Consider the following 22,384-nt stretch of genomic DNA (forward strand, 5'->3'; position numbering starts at 1 on the left):
AAACGTGATTTATAAAGACCTTTTCTCAAATTGATATGTTTTTGACATATTCATGCATATGATTAGTGTCTTGTATATATATCCCGATCGCGATACATATTCTTGGCCGAGAGGTGCGCGCCAACTAGAAATTGTTTGAAAGTGAATGAGCGAAAAGAATTTAAATGCATACTATTTTAATAAATTATACACATAAGTACGATTTGAGAGTGCGAAACTGCAAACCCGCGTAAATAAGTTTCTATACCATCTCTTCATAAATATACATTTGAAAATAATTCGTCGCCCAGAGTGGCAACGCCACTGCCGCGCTCTCAAAAATCAAAAGGCGCTCTCAAGTTTAAGCCAACTAGTTACCAATTTCACTTACCATCTTCAGTTACCATTTCAGCAGTGCTTCCGGAAGTACGTGCGCGTCGTGATCGTGTATTCTAGCGATTGTAAAAGAAAACTTTTAGCCAAGTATAAGAAGAAAAGAAAAGTGTTAGTTGCTCAGCGGGAAAATCCCACTTGTTTCGGTGCAGTGCATGGGAAAAGCGGTCTTGAACTCTGCCAAGAAACAGCACATATGTATGTACATACATATGTACTTACTGTGTGTATTCGTTGTAAATGGTTGACTGCTTCGACGGAACTGCACAATAGATGGTTTTTGGGCAGTTCCAAAACCAGCCAGCAAGGTTGACTGAACTTGGTAGTTGGGTCGGTTGTTCGGGTATGTAAGCCAAGACTTGGTATATGTGTTATGTGTGTGTCTGTTCTTTGGCCAACAACGTGTGAACATTTGTCCGCGTATGAGTCCATGTTAGTATATTTGTGAAAAGGTAAAACGAAATCTGCTCTGCGGACTGCTTGGATGATCTTTGTTTTAACTGGTTTTAATTAGCCCTGTAACGAGAGAGAGTTTCCATACATGCTCACGTTTAATAATAAAAAGGAACATATTCATGTGTAAATCCCATAGGCCAATGCCGTACATTTCGTTGGAATGTGTAGGAAAGTTCGTTGTTAGTTGACGTTCACATCATTCGAATTTTGTCCCACCTCAGTCGGCATCTGCTCCAGGGCCTGTGCCACTGTCTAAATGCATCCCCTTGAATGTGAAAGTTGGTACACTCATGTGCCTGGTATTTAGCATCTTGTTTCTCAGAGGAAACTCTCAGTTTCTGCATCGCGGACGATACTTCGAATGATGTCTGATCCAGTTCTGTTTTAAGTGGGGCATCAAGGATGGAAAATATATTAAAGTACCCCCTAACATGTAGGTATTTCCTTCCAGTTCGATTATAGAAGTCCCATCAGCGGAACAACTGATTGATAAGACAGCCGGGAATGTCTTCAGACCGGTTTCACAAGTGAGTGTAGTTCGTAGCATACATGCAATTAATTTCGTTCTATCTTATCGCCTTGTCATGCACAAGACTCATTAACTTTTCAAATCTGCTCTCCCCTGGGCCGTAGAGCCGCCAAAGATGGGCTGCTGGACGTGCTGTCGGTGGCCACTCGCAAGGACACGAATGCCAAGGACAGTGACTCCATGACGCCGGTAATGTGGGCGGCCTTCGAGGGACGTCTGGATGCACTTCGCCTGCTGTGTGGGAGAGGGTAAGCATCGGCACCGTCCCATCACAAATTTCGTTTTAACGGGTTTCCTATTCGACTTTATAGCGGTGACCCCGATAAATGTGACCAATTTGGCAACACAGCCCTTCACTTGTCCTCGGCCAAGGGGCATCTGCATTGCGTCGACTTTTTGGTCAAATTTGGGGTAAACATTTACGCCTTGGACATCGATAAGCACAGTGCGAAGGACCTGGCGGCTATTAACGGACGGGACGAGATCCTGCGATACCTGGACGCGGCCACAGCCCAATTCGAGGCCAATGAAAAGTATGCTCACATAAAATCATACAAAAATCATCTGTGTATCCATGTGTTTCCTTTTTAGAAAGAAGTCCCGGGCTTTGAGGGAGCTGGCCGAGAAGAACTGCGAGAAACGTGTCCGTGAGTACATGAAGCGTCAGCAGCAGCGGCAGGACACTGACTACTGTGATGCCAGTCCTCCAAACGCAACGAGCTACGGCACCAGCAAGCCCAGTAACATGCTGTCCACGCTCAAGCAAAAGATCTGGTCCAGCCAGGGCAACCTGAATAAGACACCACGCGAACCAGCCCCAGCTACAGCGCCGACAAAGTTCAGTGATCTGGTGGGCAGCGGGAGCAGCAGCAGTGGTGGGTCCACCATAGCCAGTCGAGTGGGAACAGTACAAAAGAGGCCCTCGCACTTGCAGAGGCAACACACCAGCGCCTGTCCCCACTCAAAGGTGGTTGGCGACGGAGACGGCGGCTTTAAAGTGCGTGAGTTGGAGCCGGATGGTAAGCGGACCATAACTTCGCTGACGGGCCTGCAGCGCGACTCCGAGGTGCTGTACGTGGGAACCTTCAGCTCCACCGAGGAGAGCGTTGGCAAGCGCGGCAAAATCACGGACGTGTTTGAGGTGGAGTCAAGCATCGACGAGCCAGACCACAACGAGAACCGAATAGGCTACAGTTCGGCGCTATCGCGCTCCTTTTCCCAGCCCGACATTCTTGGCGATAACCCCTTGACGCAGGAGCTGAGCGAGGATTTGGGTCGCCAGAGACCCGTCGGCCTCTTCGACAGACCCACAATGCTGGGCAGCATTGCATTCAGGCGCTCGGTGACGGCGGCTCTCAGCCAACTGCAGCTGCACACAGACACAAGCTCAACCTCGACAATGCGCAACGCTGGCGGAAGCAACGGCAACGGCAATCACGTCAAGGAACGCTCTGGCGGCAACAAGGGGCGCATGTACCTGAATCTATCCGACGACACGGACTCCGAGGGCGGTGGCAACGACATATACAGCGAAGATGAGGACGACGATCAGGAGGCCATGTGCAGTGCCCTGCAGCGGTTCCTGGCTGTCTGGGCCTTGGAGGAGTACCTCCCAGTGTGAGTAATATATTCTCCATCTCTTTCTGCTCTCATTTAACCTATCGAGCGGTGTTTTTCAGATTTCAAAAGCAAGAGATTGACCTGGAAACACTAATGCTGCTCACAGAAGGGGACATCAAGTCACTCGGCCTGCCGCTGGGACCGTTCAGGAAGCTCTCCTTTGCCATCCAGGAGCGACGCAACGCCTTGGCAAATCCTGGCCCCATGCTAGACAGTCGCCTCTAGTTCGTAGCGTCTAGTTTTTATGTATTCGAATCTAATATATCAAATCAAAAAATCAAAAAACCAACCGTTCATAATTAAATTAGCAAGAGTTTCATAGCATCCAGTTTTCCAGCAATCAAAAATTCACCACCTTGACTCACCGATCACACTATCGCAGAACAGCTGATTTTTGCAAAGTTTTTGTTGTCATTTTTTCATTTTAAACTTTGTGAATCACATTAAAAGCCGGTACAAAAAGCAAGCCTCCCGGCCAGTGTGCGTCTTCATAGATCTCAGGAAAATAAACTGGAAAAAGAAAAATTGTTTGAAATGGAGTACAGCAACGCTCGCAGTTCTCAGGACACTAGCGACTGGCGAGACCTTTCATTCCACATGGTTATCTATGAGTACTTTGTAAAGAACACGTCGCTTTCGCCGGACCTGGGAACGCTCATCGGCTACATACTGTTCTTCGTGATCACTTGGTATTTGATTATCTGGGCCGCGCGATTCTTGTTTTCGCTGCTCTGGCCTGTTGTTATTGTGGTCCTAGTCGTGCTCACATTCCGCTTCATTGCCACATTTGAAGGCTCAGACTTTATAGACGTGTTTTTCCAGGCCGTAGTAGTGGTTGCAGATATGGTATTGGCAATCTTGGGTAGAACCTTAGAGTTTGGTTTAAGTTTTTTAAATTAAAGGTTTAACAGTTAATGTGTACTAATATGTAATTTTTGCATTGTAATTTATAATAATAATGTAATGTAATTAAAGATCTCTGATCGTTGTCTTGGCATACTGTCACAATTATCTAGGGGGTTGAGTGTGTTAAGAACAAAAACAAGGGAACAGCTAGCGAGCTACAACCCTTTTTCGTGGCGCTTCATTTTAAATCAGTGTCTAAGGTTAGTACTCACTTGCAGGTTACTTCCACTTTTTTTCACACAACACAAGTTCCGTGTCGCCTGAAGTTTCAGCAATTTCTAAATTATTGTGACAAATATATTGTAAAATTTTCTAGTTTCACCGTCTAGCAGAAGACAAACCTTGCAGCACCTCTTTGGTTCAAGTTGAAGGCGACGGAATCTTATTTTTAGCCAGTAGGCCATAGCTAAGGTGTCGGCAGTGTCTGGTGCTCTTTCATATATTTTTGGCGGCTAAAAAGTACACTTACATGTAAGAAAATGGGAGAAAAAGGCCCTTTGAGATTAAAATTCGAATAACATTGTTAATATTGCAGCTATCACAATGCCCATCATTCGGCTGGAATCATCTGATAAAGAAATTTTCGACACGGACCAGGAGACCGCAAAATGCTCGGAGACCATCAAGACTGCTCTCGAAGATCTGGGCGATGAGAGCGACAATAGCGTGCTGCCCTTGCCGAATGTCAACTCGCTAATTTTGAAGAAGGTGCTTCATTGGGCCACCTACCACAAGGACGACGCCGAATTGGCCGAAGAAGACGAGAACAAGGAGAAGCGCACCGATGACATTTCGTCATGGGATGCGGACTTTTTAAAAGTGGACCAGGGTACCTTGTTTGAGCTGATTTTGGCTGCCAATTATCTGAACATTCAGGGATTGCTGGATGTGACGTGCAAAACAGTCGCCAATATGATCAAGGGGGGAAAGTCTCCCCAAGAGATCCGGGACACATTTGGTATAACTAACGACTTCTCGCCATCTGAGGAGGAGCAGGTGCGTAAAGAGAACGAGTGGTGCGAGGATAAGTGAAGCCAACGCAATCCGGAGCCTTTGCCATGCCCAAGTGAGCAAATATGGTAACGTAATGTTTATTGTTGATAATTAAATAGTTTACCGCTTATAAAAAAGTATGGCAATGTTGTTGTTGCTATCGATAGTGTTCCAGACATTTCAGGCGCAGAGATGAGTAGATTTCGATCGATTAATCCAATGTCGTGCAGGGGGGTGTTTATATATTTCCGCAAAAATAATAAAACTGAAGGAATTTTATCGCAGTTGGTGTGAAAGATATTGTAGCGAAGCGTTGTTTACACGTAAAGAGAAATGTGAGTTGCGTATCTGTTTAATTAAAAAGGGGGGTTGGGTGGGTTAAGTTCGTTTTATTCTTCGGTATATTTTGGTATATTTCGGTATATTCGTAGTGTCGGACGGTCACTGCTAGCGGAGATTGGCCAAAAAAAAATAAATAAAAAAAATACATAAAATAAAAATGCGAATTGCACCCATTTGCCATATTTGAAAATCTAAATCATCTGTGAAATTGCAAATTAACTGTCCACACGTGCGCCACAAGAATTGCGTGGCATCTGGAGAGGGGAGAATAAACCGATTTTGTGGCTGAAAAAACAGGCGGCGGCGTCAACACGCGGAAGGAAGGAAGGAGCCGGGAGCTGGTATATGTGCATAACGTCTGGGGATAAATAATAAAGAGCAATGGACGTGTACGACGTGAGCGACGACCTGGTCAAGAAGCTCAACGACTGGAAGCTGATTGGCATAATTTCGGGAAAGTTTAACGAGTTGAAGGAGAACTACTCAAAAGTGAACTTTGTCGAGCACGCTCTGATCGACTTCAAGTACATGGAGAAGATCTTCCTGAACGTGACCCTGCGAGAGGACAAGTGCAACAAGAGGAGTGTCGAATTCCGCATGCTTGGAAACGAGCAGTTCTCCCTAAAGAACAGGAAATACTTTCAGGTGAGTCAATCCTCATCCCAAATCGAGTTGAACTAACCTCCAGCCTCTTACATTTCAGGCCTTGGAGTTGTACAACAAAAGCATTTGCTTTGCCGAACCCAACTCAGAGCATCTCTCCATAGGCTATGCCAATCGGTCGGCTGTTCTTTTCGAATGGAAGCGCTATAGGGACTGCCTGGCCAATATTGAGCTGGCCCGGAAGGCGAATTACCCGGCGAGACTAAGCCACAAGTTGGACAAGCGAGAACGTGACTGCCAGCAGCTTTTAGAGCAGCAGCCCCCCGATGTGGTTCCTCACGAGTTCAAGCTGAGCTTCGATTCCCATGCCCAAGTCCCGTACATTGCCGACTGCCTGGAGCTGAGGGAATCGCCCGACGAGGGGCGCTTCGTTGTGACCAACCGGGATCTGGTGGTTGGCGATCTGGTTGCTGTCGAGCAGCCGTTCTGCTCGACTCTGTTGCCCCCGATGCGGTATATTCGGTGTGCCACCTGCAAGCGGGAGAACTACCTGACCCTCATTCCCTGCGATAGCTGTTGCTCCGTCATGTTCTGCTCCGAGGAGTGCAAGCTTCGGGCCACATCCAGTTTTCATCGCTTCGAGTGTCCAATCATCGATTTCTTGCACCGCATGTTCAACAAGATCCACGGCATCGCCCTGCGGACCACCATGGCTGCCTTGGACCTGTATCCCAGTATCGAGGAGCTGATGGCTTTCTGTGAGCAGCCGCAGAACCAGCACAAGTGCGCCTTCGACTTGGATTACAGCCAACTGTCTGCCCAGGAGCATTACCGGGCTATCCACGGACTTGTCACTAACCAGCATCTGCGATCCGTCTCTGATCTCTTCCAGCGGTCGGTTGTCTGTGCCGTGCTGAAGCACTTCATCATCGAGTATACGCCGCTCAAGGACTTTCTGGGCGGCGAGGATGGGAGGAACTTCTTTACGGACCTACTCTTCAGGCATCTGCAAACATCACCCTCGAATATGCATGGCATCGATCTTGTGGAACAGGTGAACGAGACCAAGGACGATCAAACGCACTCGTCGGGTGCCTACGCCTTCCTTTCGCTGCTGAATCACTCTTGTGCGCCCAACACCCTCCGAATTTACGAAGGAACCAAGGCATACCTGTTCGTCCTTAGGCCTATCAAGGCGGGGAATGTTCTCTACGACAACTATGGGTGAGTGATTAACCATAAAACCTCTCATTGGCACGACTTAGCTTTAACTCGTCTTCTCAAATGCAGCGCCCACTTTGCGGTCTTCAGTAAGCAGCAGCGGCTAGACACTCTCTCCATGCAGTACAGATTCGATTGCAAGTGCGAGGGCTGCGAACTGGACTACCCGACCTTCGGTCGAATGCCGCACAAGGCGACAGTTCCTTCGGTCACCGACGACACGGACATGAAGTCGCTGGGTGCCTACAACTATGACTTTGCGACGAGCAATTACACAAAGTACTGTGAATTCCTTACGCAATACGGCGCCGCCTATCCCTGCGAGCAGATCAGCTCGGCCGAGGAGTGCCTCAAAATGGCCCTGCATATCATGGTGGATGCAGTACCGCTCAAGGCGAAAATGTAATCTGACTAGACATTAACTTAACTCCCACTTCCTCCTGTATCCTGTGTCCTGCATCCTGCGTCCTGCATCCTATATCCTGTATCCTGCATCCCGTATCCTGCATCCTGCATCCTCCTTTCGCATCCCCCACATACGGACGAACTCTTTCGGAGCTGATTGATTGAAAGAAGCGTATTAAAAACAAAAGCAAACAAGTAATTAATTACGATACATTTTGTTGCCATAAGTCTAGACTCTAGGGCAAAGGCAACGCCAGCAACCACCAGGAGCACACTTAACTTTTATTGTAATTTGTAATTGTACATTTCGACCGATACCCTTGGTTCTGTTTTACTTTGCACCACAACACACAAAAAACAGCACACCAGACCAGACACCACACATTTCACAGTTGTCGCAAGCTCAAAATTTCAAATGATGATTTATTTTGTCCACGTCTTTGAATATCTTCGAAGAAAACATTTATTCGAAGCATGCGAAAAGAGATACAAAACAGAATCCATAAAACCGACACATGTTTTTATAATTATTTTACAAAACACCCACTAAATGAGAAATACAATATTTTTTAATTGTAAATATCTCCTTAATTTCTAAGCCATCTTGCTGTACAAGTCGATGAGATTTTGATTGAGTATGGAGTCCCTCCTGCTGTGGGGGGCTTCCGTGTTTGTCCGAGCAGCTGTCTGGAGCTGCACAAACTCGCAACCTGTTGAGGTGGAGGAATGGCCCTCATCGAACAGAACATTGCCAAACGCCTGCTCAAACTGCTCCTGGAACTGGCGGGCATTTATGGGCTGCAGGTCCTCGCCTGCAGGCAGTGGACTGATGTTCAGCTGGGCAGCCAGTTTGTCCATGCTGTTGGGCTCTCGCGCGCTCTGCTGATGCGCCTCCTCACTCTTCACGTACATGTTGTCACCAATGGTCTGGACATAGTCGCCGAAGTACTCCTGATCCACCTCCTTGAAAAAGCTGCCGTCCATGGCCTGGAAACCTAGCCGAATCAGCAGCGATATTTTCGTATTGAAGCATTCCAACCAGGCCTTGTTGGTATTGTAAATGGACAGCTGCGCCTCCTCCCCACTGGCGTTCCAAAAGTCCAGCAGAGTGTTCTTGGTAAAGTCAATCAGCATGTGGCGCTTGGAGTCCGGATACATCTTGTTGATGGCCTCCAGGTGTCGGAAGGTTATCTCGAGCAAATGGTGCTGGTGCTTGGAAACGAACAGCTGCCATTTGTATAGCATGGTCATCAGGTTCCAGAGTTTGCCCATGGACTGTTCATCGATGCGCATCACGGAGCAGGTGGCTATATCGTTCAGCATGAATTTGCAGTGCTCGACTGTCAGGAGCTGGGCATTGTTGTGCTTGGAGCCGTTCAGCAGGGAGTCGATGAACTTGGGATCCAGCAGTACTGAAGTCACATCGTGGATAACTGCCAGAAGCGGTTACTTAGGCTTGGGATCAAACGCATTGAAGGATGGCCACCCACTCACCTTGTACCGACTTGTCCTTGGCGATTTGTTGCGCCTTCAGCCGCTGATCAATCACATAGAGCATCTCGCAGCCAAGGTTGACCAAAATAAAGACATTGGCACGGGGACTCAGCTGCTGGTGCTGCTTCGTACTGAAATTGGACATTGTTTAAAGGCTACTGCCAGACGCAAGGGTCGAATCTAAACTAAACTAAGCCAAGACGGCGACGACGGCACGCAAGCCTCAAAAAGTATTCACACATACATTTAGTTTATTGGATTTTTCGTTTCCGTGCAGAGAGGTCCCCGTGTCCTGCCATGTTTGACGGCTTTATGAGAGCCCCGGCAACGTCTTTCACTACAAACAAAAACAACGACGCCGACGACAGGCGACGTGTATAATTATGACCACAGTGTGGGTAGTGCGGCGGCCTCCACCTAGGGAGTGGGGTTTTGGACTCCATTGCATGGAGAGTTATTGATTAGTATATCTCAATGGCAAACGCAATGAAATTATTATGGAAATTATGGCAGCAAGCTAAAAAGTTAAAACGTTTTCGCGTTCGTGTCATTAGTAGGGGGAATTATCTAGCTACTCGTATTTTAGAGCGAGCCTAACATATGGCAGGTTCCCTGGAATACACTTCAACGCTAATTTGACGGCTTCCTATGTGGCTTCCCATTTGTGAATTAAGCACCTGCAGTGAAGGGCAGCAGGAAGTACACGTCGGAAGTTGCGTGCATGCAGTCCTAGCGAATTCCAGAAGTTGGGGCGGATTGATTTTGAAAGACCACACAAGCGCCAAAACAGAATTCTAGTGTGCAACAGGCGCCGAATCGTTCCAAGCAGGAATTATCCAGCACTGTTATAAAATTCTAGGGCATATTGCATTTTTTTGTGTTATTAATAATGTTGCGTCAAACGCTTCGTCCTTGTCACGCCGCCCATTGGTGCCGGCAAATGTCCGTGGTGGCCAAGTCCTTGAAGTACACCCAACACGGAGAGCCACAAGATGTCTTGAAGCTGGTCGAGGACCAGCTGGCCGATCCCAAGGATAAGCAAGTGCTGGTGAGGATTTTGGCGGCTCCCATCAACCCAGCGGACATTAATACCATTCAGGGTGAGCCAAAACACACATACAGCGTATGCTGGTGGACAGATTATAGTTAAATTACTCTATTCGCTAGGCAAATATCCCGTCAAACCAAAATTTCCAGCCGTGGCCGGCAATGAATTCGTAGGCGAGGTTATCTGTGTCGGGGAGAATGTCAAGGGCCTGCAAGCGGGGGAACACGTTATACCTCTGGCTACAGGTCTGGGGACATGGACCACGTATGGCCTCTACAATCAGAATCAGCTTATGACCGTGCCCAAAAAAGTTGGATTGGCAGAGGCGGCCACTGTCACTGTCAATCCGTGCACTGCGTATCGGATGCTAAAGGACTTTGTAAAGCTGTCGCCGGGGGACACAGTCATACAGAATGGAGCCAACAGCGCTGTTGGACAGGCTGTCCACCAACTGTGCCGCGCCTGGGGCATCAATAGCATTGGCATTGTCCGCGACCGCCCGGAGATTTGTGAGCTGAAGCAACTGCTGGAGTGCCTGGGTGCCACGGCGGTGCTAACAGAGGCGGAAATTCGCACCAGTGACATCTTTAAAACCGGGAAGGTCAAGCGCCCAAAGCTGGCGTTCAACTGTGTGGGCGGCAAAAGCGCAACGGAAGTGTCGCGTCATCTGGATGACCGCGGTGTTATGGTTACCTACGGGGGCATGTCCCGGGAGCCAGTTACGGTGGCTACTGGACCACTCATTTTCAAAGACATTGCATTTAGAGGCTTCTGGATGACTCGCTGGTCCAAGGAGAACTACGATGCACCCGAACGCAAGCAAATGTTCAAGGAACTATTCGAGCTTATGGAACAGGGAAAATTCGTGGCTCCCACCCATGAGATGGTGCCCCTAGAGAAGTTCAAGGACGCCGCAGCAGCAGCTCTCAGTTTCAAGGGATTCACAGGCAAGAAATTCATCCTAAACATGAGAGAATAATTAGATTAATTGAGGCTCTTAGCCTTTGGCTTTATTGTATACACATTATGTGGTATATATGCGGAACAAATTTGTTGTATCTTGTGATTGAATATGATTCAGTTCATTTCCACCTCGTTTGCTTGATATTTGAGCTGTAGGGTCATGGCCGAAGGGGATGTGGGATCGGTGACCGTCAGCTGCTGTCCATCCTGCAGTCCCAATTCGCCCAGGGATTGTGTAAGGTTTTTCCTGGTGGCCTCCTCAATACTCTTTACTGTGGACATGTAGAGGGTCCGCTGCTTGCCATCCTTCATCACAGTGGTCAGAGCGGGGCTCTTGAGCTGGAAACGAGGCGAGTCGCAGAGTGACTTGATCACGTCATCCAGGGTGGTGGTATTGGGATCCTCGATGGGCAGCAGTTGTGGCTTGTTACTACAAGCCAGACAGTTCTCAGACTTTTCTGGCTCATAGGTATACGTGTAAATACCATCCAGATCGTTGAAATTCAGGTAGTTCGACATGCTGTCGTAGCAACTGGTGGCCAATTTGAAAACCTCCATAGCACAGGCAGCAGCAATGACAGCATTGGTGCTGGCTACTGCAGGAATTATGTGCTTAATGACGCCTTGGACGAGGCGATAAGTGATTCCAGCTATGTTAAATTCGTTGGCCCTCTCCACCGCTCTTTCGTAAATCCAGCCAATGTGCTGGGGATCGTCTCCGTCCAGGGGGACATTGAAGGGATTCTCCTTATCCCACTGTATCAGCTTTACGTACTCAACGCAATGCTCCGGCAGTCGGGGAGTATTTGCTATGGTACACAGTGGATAATTCACTTGTGGTGGAAACAAGTCAAGAGTGCACTCGATGCAGGCTGTGAAGCCTGGCAATATAACACGAGCATTTCCCTTGAAGCCCTCGGTACCACCATCAATCATGGGCACAATTGAGCTGACATCTATGGTGCCGTCATCCTCGTAGCGCAGCATCGATAGCAGCATGCCATTGATCCATCTCCTGGCCACAATTGAGTCTAGTCCACACACAATCAGGTGAAACTGCTGATAGAAGGAATCGTCAAAGTCCTGGATTTTCTTGAAATGCGGCGTGACCCGGCAGGTGGGAACTCTTCCGTTGATGAAACGCGCAGCGCATTCCGCCTTCGAGGATCCAATGTCCGTTCGTCGGAACAGAAACTGTCTGTTCAGATTAGACAGTTCAATGGTGTCCATGTCAATCACATGCAAATTACCGAAGCCCATCAGAGCCAAGTCCTTCAACAGCTCACAGCCCAGACCGCCGGCACCGATGATTAGGACTTCTGATTTCGTTTGCAAGAAATCCAAGTTGTCAGGAGAGGCTGTGAAGTCATCCTTGCAGAATGGTCCCTCGCGCTCCAATATGTGCCGCAGACCATTCCAGCGCTTGCTGTGCAAACTGAGGCCGGGATTGGGAGAAGGAACAGACATTTTTGTGCCTAAAATAAATAAATATACGAATCGAACTCAAGCCAAATGTTTTCCCGCAGTACTAGTGCTGTAAGCCGCTACATAAAATCGTCCAGTACAACACTGCCAATAAATGGCATGCAACCCTGTTGCCGCCTGATATCGATAGACAGCTGCATTGAATTGAAAACAACGGCACTTGGAAAAAATTATAGCGTCCCTTGCAGCGTGCCTGTCACTTATTGTAAAACAAATACAGATACGAATACAAATTTGTATGAAAATAGTCTAAATCAGTGCGTGAGTAGCACCAGTACAGAGATTTCTATCTACGGTTAAAAGGAATACACTGAAAATGACGCTTTCGACCTTGGCGTCGTTTGATGATCTGCAGCATTGCATGGAAGTGCTGACCGACGGGACCGCTGAAGAGGGTGAGTAATTTACTCGAATCTAGTCTGTGTGGAGCGAACGCTAGCCATAGGTTAATATTGCAGAGTTTCTACGGTTCCTGCGGATGTTTGATCAGTACCATGAAAAGTGCGCGGGGTATGCGGCGGAAACCGCGAGGATACAAAATGAGCTGGATAAGTCGCTTACCAAGATGGGTGATCTGGAAGGCAAGCTGTTTCACGCCCGACGCATCATCGATATGGAGATCAAGGCTCGCCGCCAGGCCGAGCATGAAAGAGACTCCATGGAAAGCAAGATAATGGCTGCGGCAGATCTGTTGCGGCACGAGCGCAATCTAAACAATGAGACGCGTAATAAGCTGGCTTTTCTTCACACATTGCCGTCATCCCGGAAGCGCAAATCCCTAAACGCTGACAGGGAGGACAAATCCTATGGAGATATCAACTCCACAGGCTCGATGCTGTCGGACATGTCCATCACACATTCGGAGGACGACTTCCTAGACGTGCGCAGGTCCAAGTCCTGGCGCGAGCATCGACCCTCGTTACCGAAGAACCCGATCCCCAGTGTGGGCAACAAGAGATCGCGGATAAGTACCGGATTGAATGGCAGCATGTCGACGCACACGCCAACCACGAGTAAGATGCGGCGGTCGGGTGCTGGCATTGGCGTGGAACAGCATACAGTGAATGTGGGTCAGGGCGCTGAGCGCTTTTGTGCTACCACCAAGGTCACCATACCCCAGGATGGGCAGGGAGTGATCCGTGCAGAGTCAACCATTGAGTCGTTGCCAGTGAATGAGGCCCCTGAGAGGATTGCCGATGGCTTGGTATCGACGCCTCGACGCTCCGCCTTTAAAGAGGCCACAGCTCCACCACTAACTCCGCTGAATGTCATGGCTCCGCATGTGCTAGCCGAATCGGGGACACCCGGTCAGCACCGTCCATTGATGAGGAATCACACCTTCAGCCAGAAGACGTTCTTGCGCGGTGACAATTGTGTGCAGTGCCAGAAGCGGTAGGATAAATTTAACCATTTTCCCCATATAAGTTTATATACTCTATATTGTTCTTTACAGCATTCGGTTCGGCGCTGTTGGCTTGCGTTGTCGGGACTGCCCAGTGCGCTGTCATATTGACTGCCGGTATCTGCTCACAGTCAGCTGTGTGCCCCAATCGGGAACACCAACGACAAAGACAATGACGGGCTACCTCAGTGATTTTGCCCCGTCAATTGCGCCCATGATTCCAGCACTGATTGTGCACTGTGTGAATGAGATTGAGGCGCGCGGCCTCACCGAAGTGGGCCTTTATCGTTTGTCCTCTTCGGAGCGGGAGTACAAAGCCCTCAAAGAGCAGTTCTTGCGAGGCAAATCCACCCCACATTTGGGCAACACGGATATCTATGTGCTTTGCTGTTGTGTGAAGGATTTCCTGAGGTCTCTCGTCGAGCCTCTCATCCCCACCGGCCAGTGGAATGATTTTGCCAACGCTGTTCAAAATCCAGACACTTCAATGTCCCAAGAGATGCTGTACAAGTCTGTAAAGCAGATGCCGCAAGCCAATCGGGATACGCTAGCCTTCCTCATTCTGCATTTCCAGCGCATTGCTCAATGCCCTGTGGTACAGATGCCGATCGACAACATCTCTCTTATCTTTGGACCCACCATTGTAGGGTATTCATCGCCGGATCCCGATCAACATGCCATCTACACAGAGGTCTTTACGCAAAAGCTGGTGATGAAAGCATTGCTCGAGCTACCAGTGGCATTTTGGGAGCAGTATGTTGCCATAGACTCACCCCGTGCGCCAGCAACTGTTGTCAAGCGTGTGCCCAGCAGCAACAAGGACTTGTTATCAATATATGGTGAGTAGATGAATGCCTTAAAGGCACTGCAATGATTAAAATTCTTGTATTTTTACAGCAACTCCCTTCAAGGGGACCATAAAGAAGCGCAAGTTCTACGGGACGCCGCCCGTGTCTGCCCACAAGAAATGAACATGGGTCTTTCCCCGCCGAAAGTCCTTGACACGTTACTTAAGTTTACTACAAGTATTTCAGTTTTTGTTTCCGGCCAGCCATACGAGAGGAGCTCTAGCTATATGTGCACTCCACTACTAACACTGTCTAGAGAAGTTTTTCTTTATAATTAACCATTTCAATTATAAAATTGAAGACTTTATTAACACTAACATAAGTATACTTACTCGAAATGAGCAATAAAGTATAATACGCATCAAAAACGTCATCGAACTCTCTACCATCAATGCTAAAATTAGCATGTCGTGGGCACAGCCCCAGTTCTAGTCGATATAAACCCACCTTGTTGGAGTCAAACAAATTGTGATAGCCCGAGGGAAGTCCAGCTGATAAATGAATTGATACGTGAACAAGCTACGCTTATAACAGGCGCTGGAAACACTCGAAACGTAATCACTAAAGCAGCTTGGAAAATCCCATGCCATGATATCGTCATATCATCATCAAACGAGTTTTTCGCTTGGTAGGAGATTCTGCCATAATAGCCCGGAATATCAAATCGAATCGGCAGTCTCAACATCGAAAGCCAGCCAGAATGACCACCGCGCATCAGAATCAATCTGTTTTTCTGCTGCTTCTCCTCTGTGTAGTTTTCTCTGGAGCGCTCAATACCACCACAACGTACAAGCATCGCTGCGGTAGCGGCGAATGCATTCAACTGGATCAGCTATGCGATGGCAGGGCCCATTGCTTGGATGCCTCCGACGAGACCGTCGAGATGTGTGGGAAGGTCTGGTGTCCGGGCTATAGTTTCCGCTGCAGTTATGGGGCTTGTGTGGCCAGCACGGCAGTGTGCGATGGCCAGCATGACTGTGTGGATGCATCCGATGAGGAAAGATGGCTGTGCCGGGCACAGATGCAGCAAGGCAACTGCGACAACTGGGAAATGTACTGCCAATCCGGCCAATGCGTACCCTATTCAAAGCTTTGCGATGGAAAAAACGATTGTCTGGATGGGGATGATGAGCTGGCCACCCTATGCGAGGGCGTGACCATAGCCAGCTCTACTATCAACCAAACTACAAGTACAGAGAACAACTTAGTATTAATGAAATCGACAATATCAATGGGAGAACTGCCTCCTCGGCAGGAAGACGACAAGTGCGTGGTACCCCAGATAGCCAATCTAATAATAAAATATTCAAACAGTGCAGTCCTACATGCGGGCACGAAAGTACCCAATGACACGAGGATTCACTATGACTGCCCAGCAGATCATTCGCTCAAAGGAGATTACGAGAATATCTGCAATGCACCCCAGTGGCTGCATCAGTTTCCATACTGTGAATGTAAGTGAAAGACGAACATAAGTTTTATATACATTAATATTATTTAATTCGCTCACTTGCAGCTCCCACATCATTCGTTTCTAGTCTGTTCATAACAATATTTGCCTTCCTGATCCTCGTCCTGTTGGTGCTTGTCTACAAGGTACGCAGAGACGACCGCTATAGGCCGCGTGAAGAGCAAATTTGGCTTGTCGACACTACAGCCAATCCTCCAAAGCCGCCGGATGTAGCCAAGGTCTAAAGGAAACTCGTTATTCCAATTTAAACTACTATTAAAACAAAAGTATTATACGCTTACCAAATTTAAAAAGAACGGCAAAAGATTCGTGTTGGGAAGTGCGGGTAGCTTTAGTGTTGTAAGACGTCAGTCAAAAGCATCATGTTTATCTCGGTATATCGCAATTTCATCCATCTATTACATTTTATTTTCAACGTTATATAGAAATCCAATAAAAAGCAGTATTTAGAATAGGCCAGTCAAGTAGAAAATTGATTCATTAATCTTATAAAAATATGTGGGCATGGCAAAATGGTCAATTTAGCTAGTAATATTTGATGGAAGATCAAAAACCAGGAATTTGTCTTAATAACTGGTTGACAACAATGATTCCCGGCAGCACTAATTGTCATACCCTAGCGAAAAGAATATTATAGAACTGAGAAAATGTTTGTCATCCACGGCTCCGTAGGTATAAGGATCGAGATACATATATACAAGATACTAATAGTATACATGAGTATGTCTAAAACATATCAATTGAGAAAAGGTCTCTATCAATTACGTGTAATCTTCATATGAAGTTAAAGAGATAGGGTATACAAAGGTCTATGCGCGCATCATGTCTTAAAATACCAGCAAATCACACTGTGCCTATAGCTCCACATTATTGTTCCAGTGCTCCAAGCGTAAGCATCATCATTTGGTTTCAAACTAGATTCCTGCGTCATTAGATAACCAATTGCACTTGCAGCCGGCGACAATTTCTTTCAACATGGCCAATTTTGCTAAGATCTTCGCTTCCCGAGCCCAGAACGTGCTCCAGACTGCCGGCAGACAGCCACAGGTGGCCGCCAGATTCAGCCGCAGCGTTTCCTGTAAGTATCAATTGCATGGGATCAAAGTCCACAGCTGTAACGAACTGCAGAGAACGACCATTCCCAGCTTCTCTTTTGCCGGCACTTGCGAATTTTCTGGTTTTTTTCATGGCCGGTCCCAAACGTTCTTCGTTGCGTAATCAGATCACCTCATAAGGCCATCTCTTTCACTCCACAGCGGGCAGTAACTGGGAGTTCATTAAGACCGATGTGACGGGGGAGAAGAAAAATGTGGCCGTGATCACACTGAACCGTCCCAAGGCACTGAATGCCCTCTGCAACGGCCTCATGAAGGAAATCTCCACCGCTCTGCAGCAGTTTTCCAAGGACAAGAGCATCGCCGCCATTGTGCTGACTGGCAGTGAGAAGGCTTTCGCCGCCGGAGCTGACATCAAGGAGATGGTGGAAAACACCTACTCGCAGTGCATTCAAGGAAACTTCCTCAATGACTGGGTTGAGGTGGCACGCACCCAGAAGCCCATCATTGCTGCTGTGAATGGCTATGCCCTAGGTGGCGGCTGTGAGCTAGCCATGATGTGTGACATCATCTATGCTGGCGACAAGGCCAAGTTTGGCCAGCCTGAGATCGCTCTGGGCACGATTCCCGGAGCTGGCGGCACCCAACGCCTCACCCGCGTCGTGGGCAAGTCCAAGGCCATGGAGATGTGCCTCACTGGCAACATGATCAGTGCCCAGGAGGCCGAGAAGCTGGGTCTGGCCAGCAAGGTCGTTCCAGCTGATCAGCTGCTCGCCGAGGCCATCAAACTTGCTGAGAAAATTGGCACCCACTCGAGCCTGATTGTTCAGCTGTGCAAGGAGTCGGTGAACACGGCCTACGAGACCACACTCCAGGAGGGTCTGAAGTTCGAGCGTCGCACCTTCCACGCCACGTTCTCCACGGTAAGTGGACATCTTTTACTATACACGTATGTATTTTTGTAATCTTATCGTTTCTCTGTTTGCCGCAGGCCGATCGTAAGGAGGGCATGACCGCCTTTGCAGAGAAGCGCCCAGCCAACTTCACCAACGAATAAACTCAACTGTTTCTGAAATCTGAAATCTTCCCAGCCAGCATTGCATTTATATCTCTTGTATGTTATTTGTACGCAAATAAAAACGTTTTAATTTGTATTTGTAAAAATGAAATGTACATTCGTTGGATGACGGAGGCAGACTGGCCACCTGGTTGCCAGCTGAGGTACATGATATACTCCCACCTGGCAATCAGAGTTCCGGTCTGCCTCTGGGCATCCAAACACAGAATTTGTATGAAGGCAACTTTGTCCAAGGCGGAGATGATACGTTCCTTGGAGATGCCATATGGATATATTATCCAAAAGTTACACAATCTCTGCTTGTGACTGCAGTTCTAAACTCTTCCAAGCTCTTTCTAGATGCTTATTTTGTTTTTAGGAGCAGTCCGCTTTCTGAGCTGGCAAAGGAGTAGTTCCTTCTGGAAAGGGAGCTACAGGAGTCGCTTGCAGGTTTTTCTGTCGCTCTCGAAGCATCATTAGTCGGTAGTAGGCACGGAGTTCAAGACGTCGCGATTGGGCCTTTAACCTCTTGATCAGTGGAGAGTCTGGCTCGGGTTTATCTAGAGGATAGGCGAATTAATGAGAATGAAAGACTTGCATTAGCTGAAATATAAGGGAATATGTATCCGTACTCTTTTCAAGCTGATCGCAGATAGTGCAATGACCTCCATCCGCGGCTGGGCTATCTCCAGCTCCTCGCTCATACGCCGGTTTTGGAGGTGCTTCGAGAGTATCCTCCAGCAATTTAACTACCCATTCGGAAGATGGGATGCGAAGAGGTTCTGAATAGCGACGTATCTTCACAGGCTTTATCGGCTCCAGCAGGGGATATTTCCACTCTTCGGACTGTAGTTCGGCCTGGAATTTTTGACGGGTCCTCTCAGCGAACGATGGCCCCATGATGGGCTCGGGCACATGGAGTAACTCCATCCTAGTGGGGAACTTGTCCTTCGGCTTCGGCTTGGCCTTGATGTGATCTGGTCTTTTGTTTGGCGGAGGAACATAGGTACGACCAATGGCCTCGGACACAAAATTACGCTTCGCCTTGGGTTGAGCGATCTCCCGTATGGCACAGTGCTCCATGAGCTTCTTGATTTTCGCCTCCAGGGCGGCGCGCTCATCCATTGTGTTCTCTGTACGGAGCAAGGAACTGGGTCGCCTGGATGTGGTCACTGAGCGTGTTGGCGAGGGAGCCTGGGACTTCCGATCGTTGTCGCTGAGGAAAGGGTCTGGCATGTTCTTGAACATAAAGTCGAATTCATCGAATTCTACGAACTCTTCCTCCTTTTCTTTTTGCACAGGCTCCGTTTTCACTTCCATTATGCTGACCACTGACCCGTGTCCTTTTAAAGGATGGAAAACATCGCTTCTCTTGCTCAGCCAACTAGCCCGGCTAATCAGGCTTTTCGTGGGCGACAGGTACCCGATGGAGTGCTTCGAACCCTCTCTTCTCAGTATTTTACGATCCGGTCTTGAGCCTCTGATGTAGTTCGTGAACTTTTGCAATCGCGTTTCTTTCGAAGCAGGATTGTCTGTGAGACCGGACGTTTCACCCACATATAAATGGCCAAACAAAGAGGAGTCTATTCCATTCTGAGTTTTGGCGACGTAGGGTATCAATTCTTCCGGCTTGTAGTCAGCGTTTACTTTATTTCCTAGACGGGGGATATTCTTCCCCGACGATTTGAATTTCGTATTTATCTTATACCAGGTGTTGTGCTCAGAAATCCTGCTCTTGAATTTCGATGACTCCTTAAGGATCGAGCCGATTGGCTCCATGTAGGAAGGTTCAAGAAGGCTAGCCACATCCGCACTTAGCTCGTTGGGTTCCCTCCACCTCTTGGGTAAGTGATAGTATGCGCCCATTTTCGCAAAGTTATTTCTCCTGGGTGCGTTAGTGCGTGCGGGTATTCCTGTAATGATTTTTCCATGTTTCGAGCGAAGCGATCGCTTTGGTCCTGGGGGGGTATCATTGACTGTGGGCATTTGGTGAACACTTTTCAGGGCCGGATGGAGCTCAGGTATGGCTGCAGCTTTTCCTGTTAGCATTTCCCCGAAGGTGCTCGAAAACTTTGGATCTATTACATTGACTTTCTTCCCATGATTTAGTAGGGACCTCCTCTGGACGGAGTCGGCTTTCTCTCTTTCCTTGAGGAAAACATCTATATTGATGCTGGCAAAGCTGTCAATGCTTTTTCTTCCGTCCCGTGTTCCTTGGTCAATTTTGGCGTGTTCCCCACGACTTTTGCTGGTGGCTGTCTGACGCAGACTACCAGACGTTCGCTTCCTCTTGGAGCCCTGTTCATTTCTGGAGGTTTCTCCAGCTCTTGTGTTGAATTCTGTCGTTGGCCTTCTCTTGGAGTCCTGTTCATTTTTGGAGGTTTCTCCGGCTTTTTCCTCGCGATTTGCTTTCTCAAATTTGTCAAAACTTTCCATTCCTTCCAGATCACGCTTGGATGTTTTCTTGCCTGTCGTTCGCTTTCTCTTGGAATCCTGTTCATTTTTGGAGGTTTCTTCGGCTCTCTCCTTGCGATAGGCTTTCTTAAATTTGTCAAAACTTTCCATTCCTTCCAGATCACGCTTGGATCTTTTCTTGCCAGTCGTTCGCTTCCCCTTGGAGTCCTGTTCATATTTTTCGCTATCTGCACCTCTTTTATTGAGTACTTTCGTTTTCTTTCTCTTGGAGTCCTGTTCATTTTTGGAGGTTTCTCCAGCTCTTTCCTTGCGATAGGCTTTCTCAGATTTGTCAAAACTTTCCATTCCTTCCAGTTTATGTTTGGATCTGTTCTTGCCAGTCGTTCGCTTCCTCTTGGAGTCCTTTTCATTTTTTGCGCTGTCTACAGCACTTTTCTTAAGTCCTGTCGTTCGCCTGCTCTTGGAGTCCTGTTCCTTTTTGGAGGCATCTGCAGACGTTCGCTTCTTCTGGGCATCCTCTTGTTCCCCCTCAGAGTCCTCTTGATACATCACCGGCATTCGGTGCGAGCTTCGAAGCATAGAAGTCAGCTCTGGCACGGTCTGGTTGTGCAGCATTTCATGTAAGGGCTTTGTGAACGACTTCCTGTCTTTACTTTCTTCGCCTTTTATGTATTTTCCAAAGGGCGTATGTATGGAGGCACCTGATTTACGTTTGGGAAAGATCCCCATTAAGTTATTTTCATAAGATATTTTCTCCACTTGGTTCTCTTCCGGCTCCTGGAAGGGAGGCTGCTCTGGAGTTGGATTACGATATGGTCCAGAGTCTGGGATCCCTCTTGCGATTCCTGATTCTCGCCTAAGCTTCTGTCTTCGTCGAAGGTTTTTCCTTTTGTTTTGCTCCAAAGTAGTCCGAAACTTTTCCAGTCCATTGTCTTTTCTAGTTTCCTTCTGCTCATTTTCCTGCTGGTCTCTTCGATTTCGTTCCTCTGCCGCATCTTTGAGGCTTTGTTCGTACTCGAGGCGCCACTTTGGTTTAGCGTGGAATGGACGACTGACGCGGTGTCGGTTTCTAGTGTCCTTCTGCTCACTGTCCAGCTGATCTCGCATCTCCTGTTCCTCTGCTTCATCTTTGTGGCTTTGTTCGTGCTCGAGGTGCCGCTTTGGCCGGTTTATCGAGAGTTCTTTGTGCACTTTGGTGTCGTCCTGAGACTTGATTTGTGATGCCATCTTTTTTCTGTTCTTGCAGCACGCTGCATAGGCCTCTACTTCGGGAATAATGCCCCCCACGAAGCAACGCTTTATATCGTCAAAGAAGTTGTCCAAGTACCACAGCGTCGAGAATTCTCTCTGAAAGCGCGGGGAAGGTGAACCATGGCCCATTGTTGCCCGTGGATGTTCCTGCGCCAACTTGTCCATGTAGATGTCAATCACTTTGTGCAGGCATTCCCTGTTCAGCAGCATGGGAAAGGGCAATTCCTGTGGGTGGACGTCTGTGACCGACTTTGGCTTTGGCCTCCGTTTGGATTTGTCCTTATGACATGGGCACAATGAGTAAGTGCAGCATTTTGGCACCTCTCTAAAGCGGTCCATTTAAAAAAAAAACTTTTTCTTAGTACAAACATACAATTTTAAGGCAAACAAAGATATATTCAATGATTTTTGATTTTAAATTCACACAACGTGTCGGAGAGTTATTGAA

General features: G+C 47.9%; 10 protein-coding genes across 12 annotated transcripts; 7 read left to right on the forward strand and 3 right to left on the reverse strand.

Annotated features, from left to right (window-relative positions):
- The first annotated feature begins 390 nt into the window (after positions 1-390).
- Positions 391-3,909, forward strand: Sans (SAM_USH1G_HARP domain-containing protein Sans). Of its 2 annotated transcripts, none has more exons than XM_015184974.2 (6): positions 391-715; positions 1,266-1,355; positions 1,462-1,605; positions 1,669-1,890; positions 1,949-2,974; positions 3,037-3,909. In XM_015184974.2, exons 2-6 carry the CDS (start codon positions 1,333-1,335, stop codon positions 3,200-3,202), a joined length of 1,581 nt encoding a protein of 526 aa, XP_015040460.2. In that variant the 5' UTR covers positions 391-715; positions 1,266-1,332; the 3' UTR covers positions 3,203-3,909. The 2 variants fall into 2 exon arrangements, with proteins under 2 accessions (XP_015040460.2, XP_001361594.2); XM_001361557.5 differs by having other exon boundaries at positions 1,280-1,355.
- A 232-nt stretch (positions 3,910-4,141) lies between these two features.
- Positions 4,142-5,521, forward strand: SkpB (SKP1-related B). Its single transcript, XM_001361558.4, has 3 exons — positions 4,142-4,354; positions 4,419-4,962; positions 5,044-5,521. Exon 2 carries the CDS (start codon positions 4,427-4,429, stop codon positions 4,913-4,915), a length of 489 nt encoding a protein of 162 aa, XP_001361595.2. The 5' UTR covers positions 4,142-4,354; positions 4,419-4,426; the 3' UTR covers positions 4,916-4,962; positions 5,044-5,521.
- Positions 5,283-7,646, forward strand: Smyd4-4 (SET and MYND domain containing, class 4, member 4). The gene is made up of 3 exons (XM_001361559.5): positions 5,283-5,863; positions 5,922-7,045; positions 7,112-7,646. The coding sequence occupies exons 1-3, from the start codon at positions 5,600-5,602 to the stop codon at positions 7,446-7,448; spliced, it is 1,725 nt and encodes a 574-aa protein (XP_001361596.1). The 5' UTR covers positions 5,283-5,599; the 3' UTR covers positions 7,449-7,646.
- OSCP1 (Organic solute carrier partner 1) lies at positions 7,537-9,425 on the reverse strand. Of its 2 annotated transcripts, XM_015184976.2 has the most exons (3): positions 9,186-9,425; positions 8,942-9,072; positions 7,537-8,880 (listed from the first exon to the last, which is right to left on the reverse strand). In XM_015184976.2, the coding sequence occupies exons 2-3, from the start codon at positions 9,003-9,005 to the stop codon at positions 8,042-8,044; spliced, it is 903 nt and encodes a 300-aa protein (XP_015040462.2). In that variant the 5' UTR covers positions 9,006-9,072; positions 9,186-9,425; the 3' UTR covers positions 7,537-8,041. The 2 variants fall into 2 exon arrangements, with proteins under 2 accessions (XP_015040462.2, XP_001361597.3); XM_001361560.4 differs by having other exon boundaries at positions 8,942-9,425.
- Positions 9,426-9,596: 171 nt separating this feature from the next.
- On the forward strand, positions 9,597-11,060 carry LOC6898804 (enoyl-[acyl-carrier-protein] reductase, mitochondrial). The gene is made up of 2 exons (XM_002138742.3): positions 9,597-10,041; positions 10,109-11,060. Exons 1-2 carry the CDS (start codon positions 9,831-9,833, stop codon positions 10,966-10,968), a joined length of 1,071 nt encoding a protein of 356 aa, XP_002138778.2. The 5' UTR covers positions 9,597-9,830; the 3' UTR covers positions 10,969-11,060.
- On the reverse strand, positions 10,969-12,521 carry Uba3 (Ubiquitin-like activating enzyme 3). Its single transcript, XM_001361561.5, has one exon. It carries the CDS (start codon positions 12,417-12,419, stop codon positions 11,067-11,069), a length of 1,353 nt encoding a protein of 450 aa, XP_001361598.3. The 5' UTR covers positions 12,420-12,521; the 3' UTR covers positions 10,969-11,066.
- A 76-nt stretch (positions 12,522-12,597) lies between these two features.
- On the forward strand, positions 12,598-15,060 carry tum (Rac GTPase activating protein tumbleweed). Its single transcript, XM_001361562.5, has 4 exons — positions 12,598-12,832; positions 12,896-13,829; positions 13,891-14,678; positions 14,737-15,060. Exons 1-4 carry the CDS (start codon positions 12,754-12,756, stop codon positions 14,808-14,810), a joined length of 1,875 nt encoding a protein of 624 aa, XP_001361599.2. The 5' UTR covers positions 12,598-12,753; the 3' UTR covers positions 14,811-15,060.
- A 94-nt stretch (positions 15,061-15,154) lies between these two features.
- LOC4805149 (low-density lipoprotein receptor-related protein 1) lies at positions 15,155-16,446 on the forward strand. Its single transcript, XM_001361563.4, has 2 exons — positions 15,155-16,141; positions 16,204-16,446. Exons 1-2 carry the CDS (start codon positions 15,388-15,390, stop codon positions 16,380-16,382), a joined length of 933 nt encoding a protein of 310 aa, XP_001361600.2. The 5' UTR covers positions 15,155-15,387; the 3' UTR covers positions 16,383-16,446.
- A 461-nt stretch (positions 16,447-16,907) lies between these two features.
- Positions 16,908-18,380, forward strand: Echs1 (Enoyl-CoA hydratase, short chain 1). The gene is made up of 4 exons (XM_004444346.3): positions 16,908-17,047; positions 17,113-17,236; positions 17,415-18,136; positions 18,205-18,380. The coding sequence occupies exons 1-4, from the start codon at positions 16,970-16,972 to the stop codon at positions 18,268-18,270; spliced, it is 990 nt and encodes a 329-aa protein (XP_004444403.3). The 5' UTR covers positions 16,908-16,969; the 3' UTR covers positions 18,271-18,380.
- Positions 18,286-22,343, reverse strand: LOC4805151 (uncharacterized). Its single transcript, XM_001361565.4, has 2 exons — positions 18,903-22,343; positions 18,286-18,830 (listed from the first exon to the last, which is right to left on the reverse strand). The coding sequence occupies exons 1-2, from the start codon at positions 22,273-22,275 to the stop codon at positions 18,646-18,648; spliced, it is 3,558 nt and encodes a 1,185-aa protein (XP_001361602.4). The 5' UTR covers positions 22,276-22,343; the 3' UTR covers positions 18,286-18,645.
- Between the last annotated feature and the right edge of the window lie 41 nt (positions 22,344-22,384).

This window comes from Drosophila pseudoobscura, chromosome 3 (genome assembly GCF_009870125.1).
Source record: "Drosophila pseudoobscura strain MV-25-SWS-2005 chromosome 3, UCI_Dpse_MV25, whole genome shotgun sequence".
NCBI lineage: Eukaryota > Metazoa > Arthropoda > Insecta > Diptera > Drosophilidae > Drosophila > Drosophila pseudoobscura.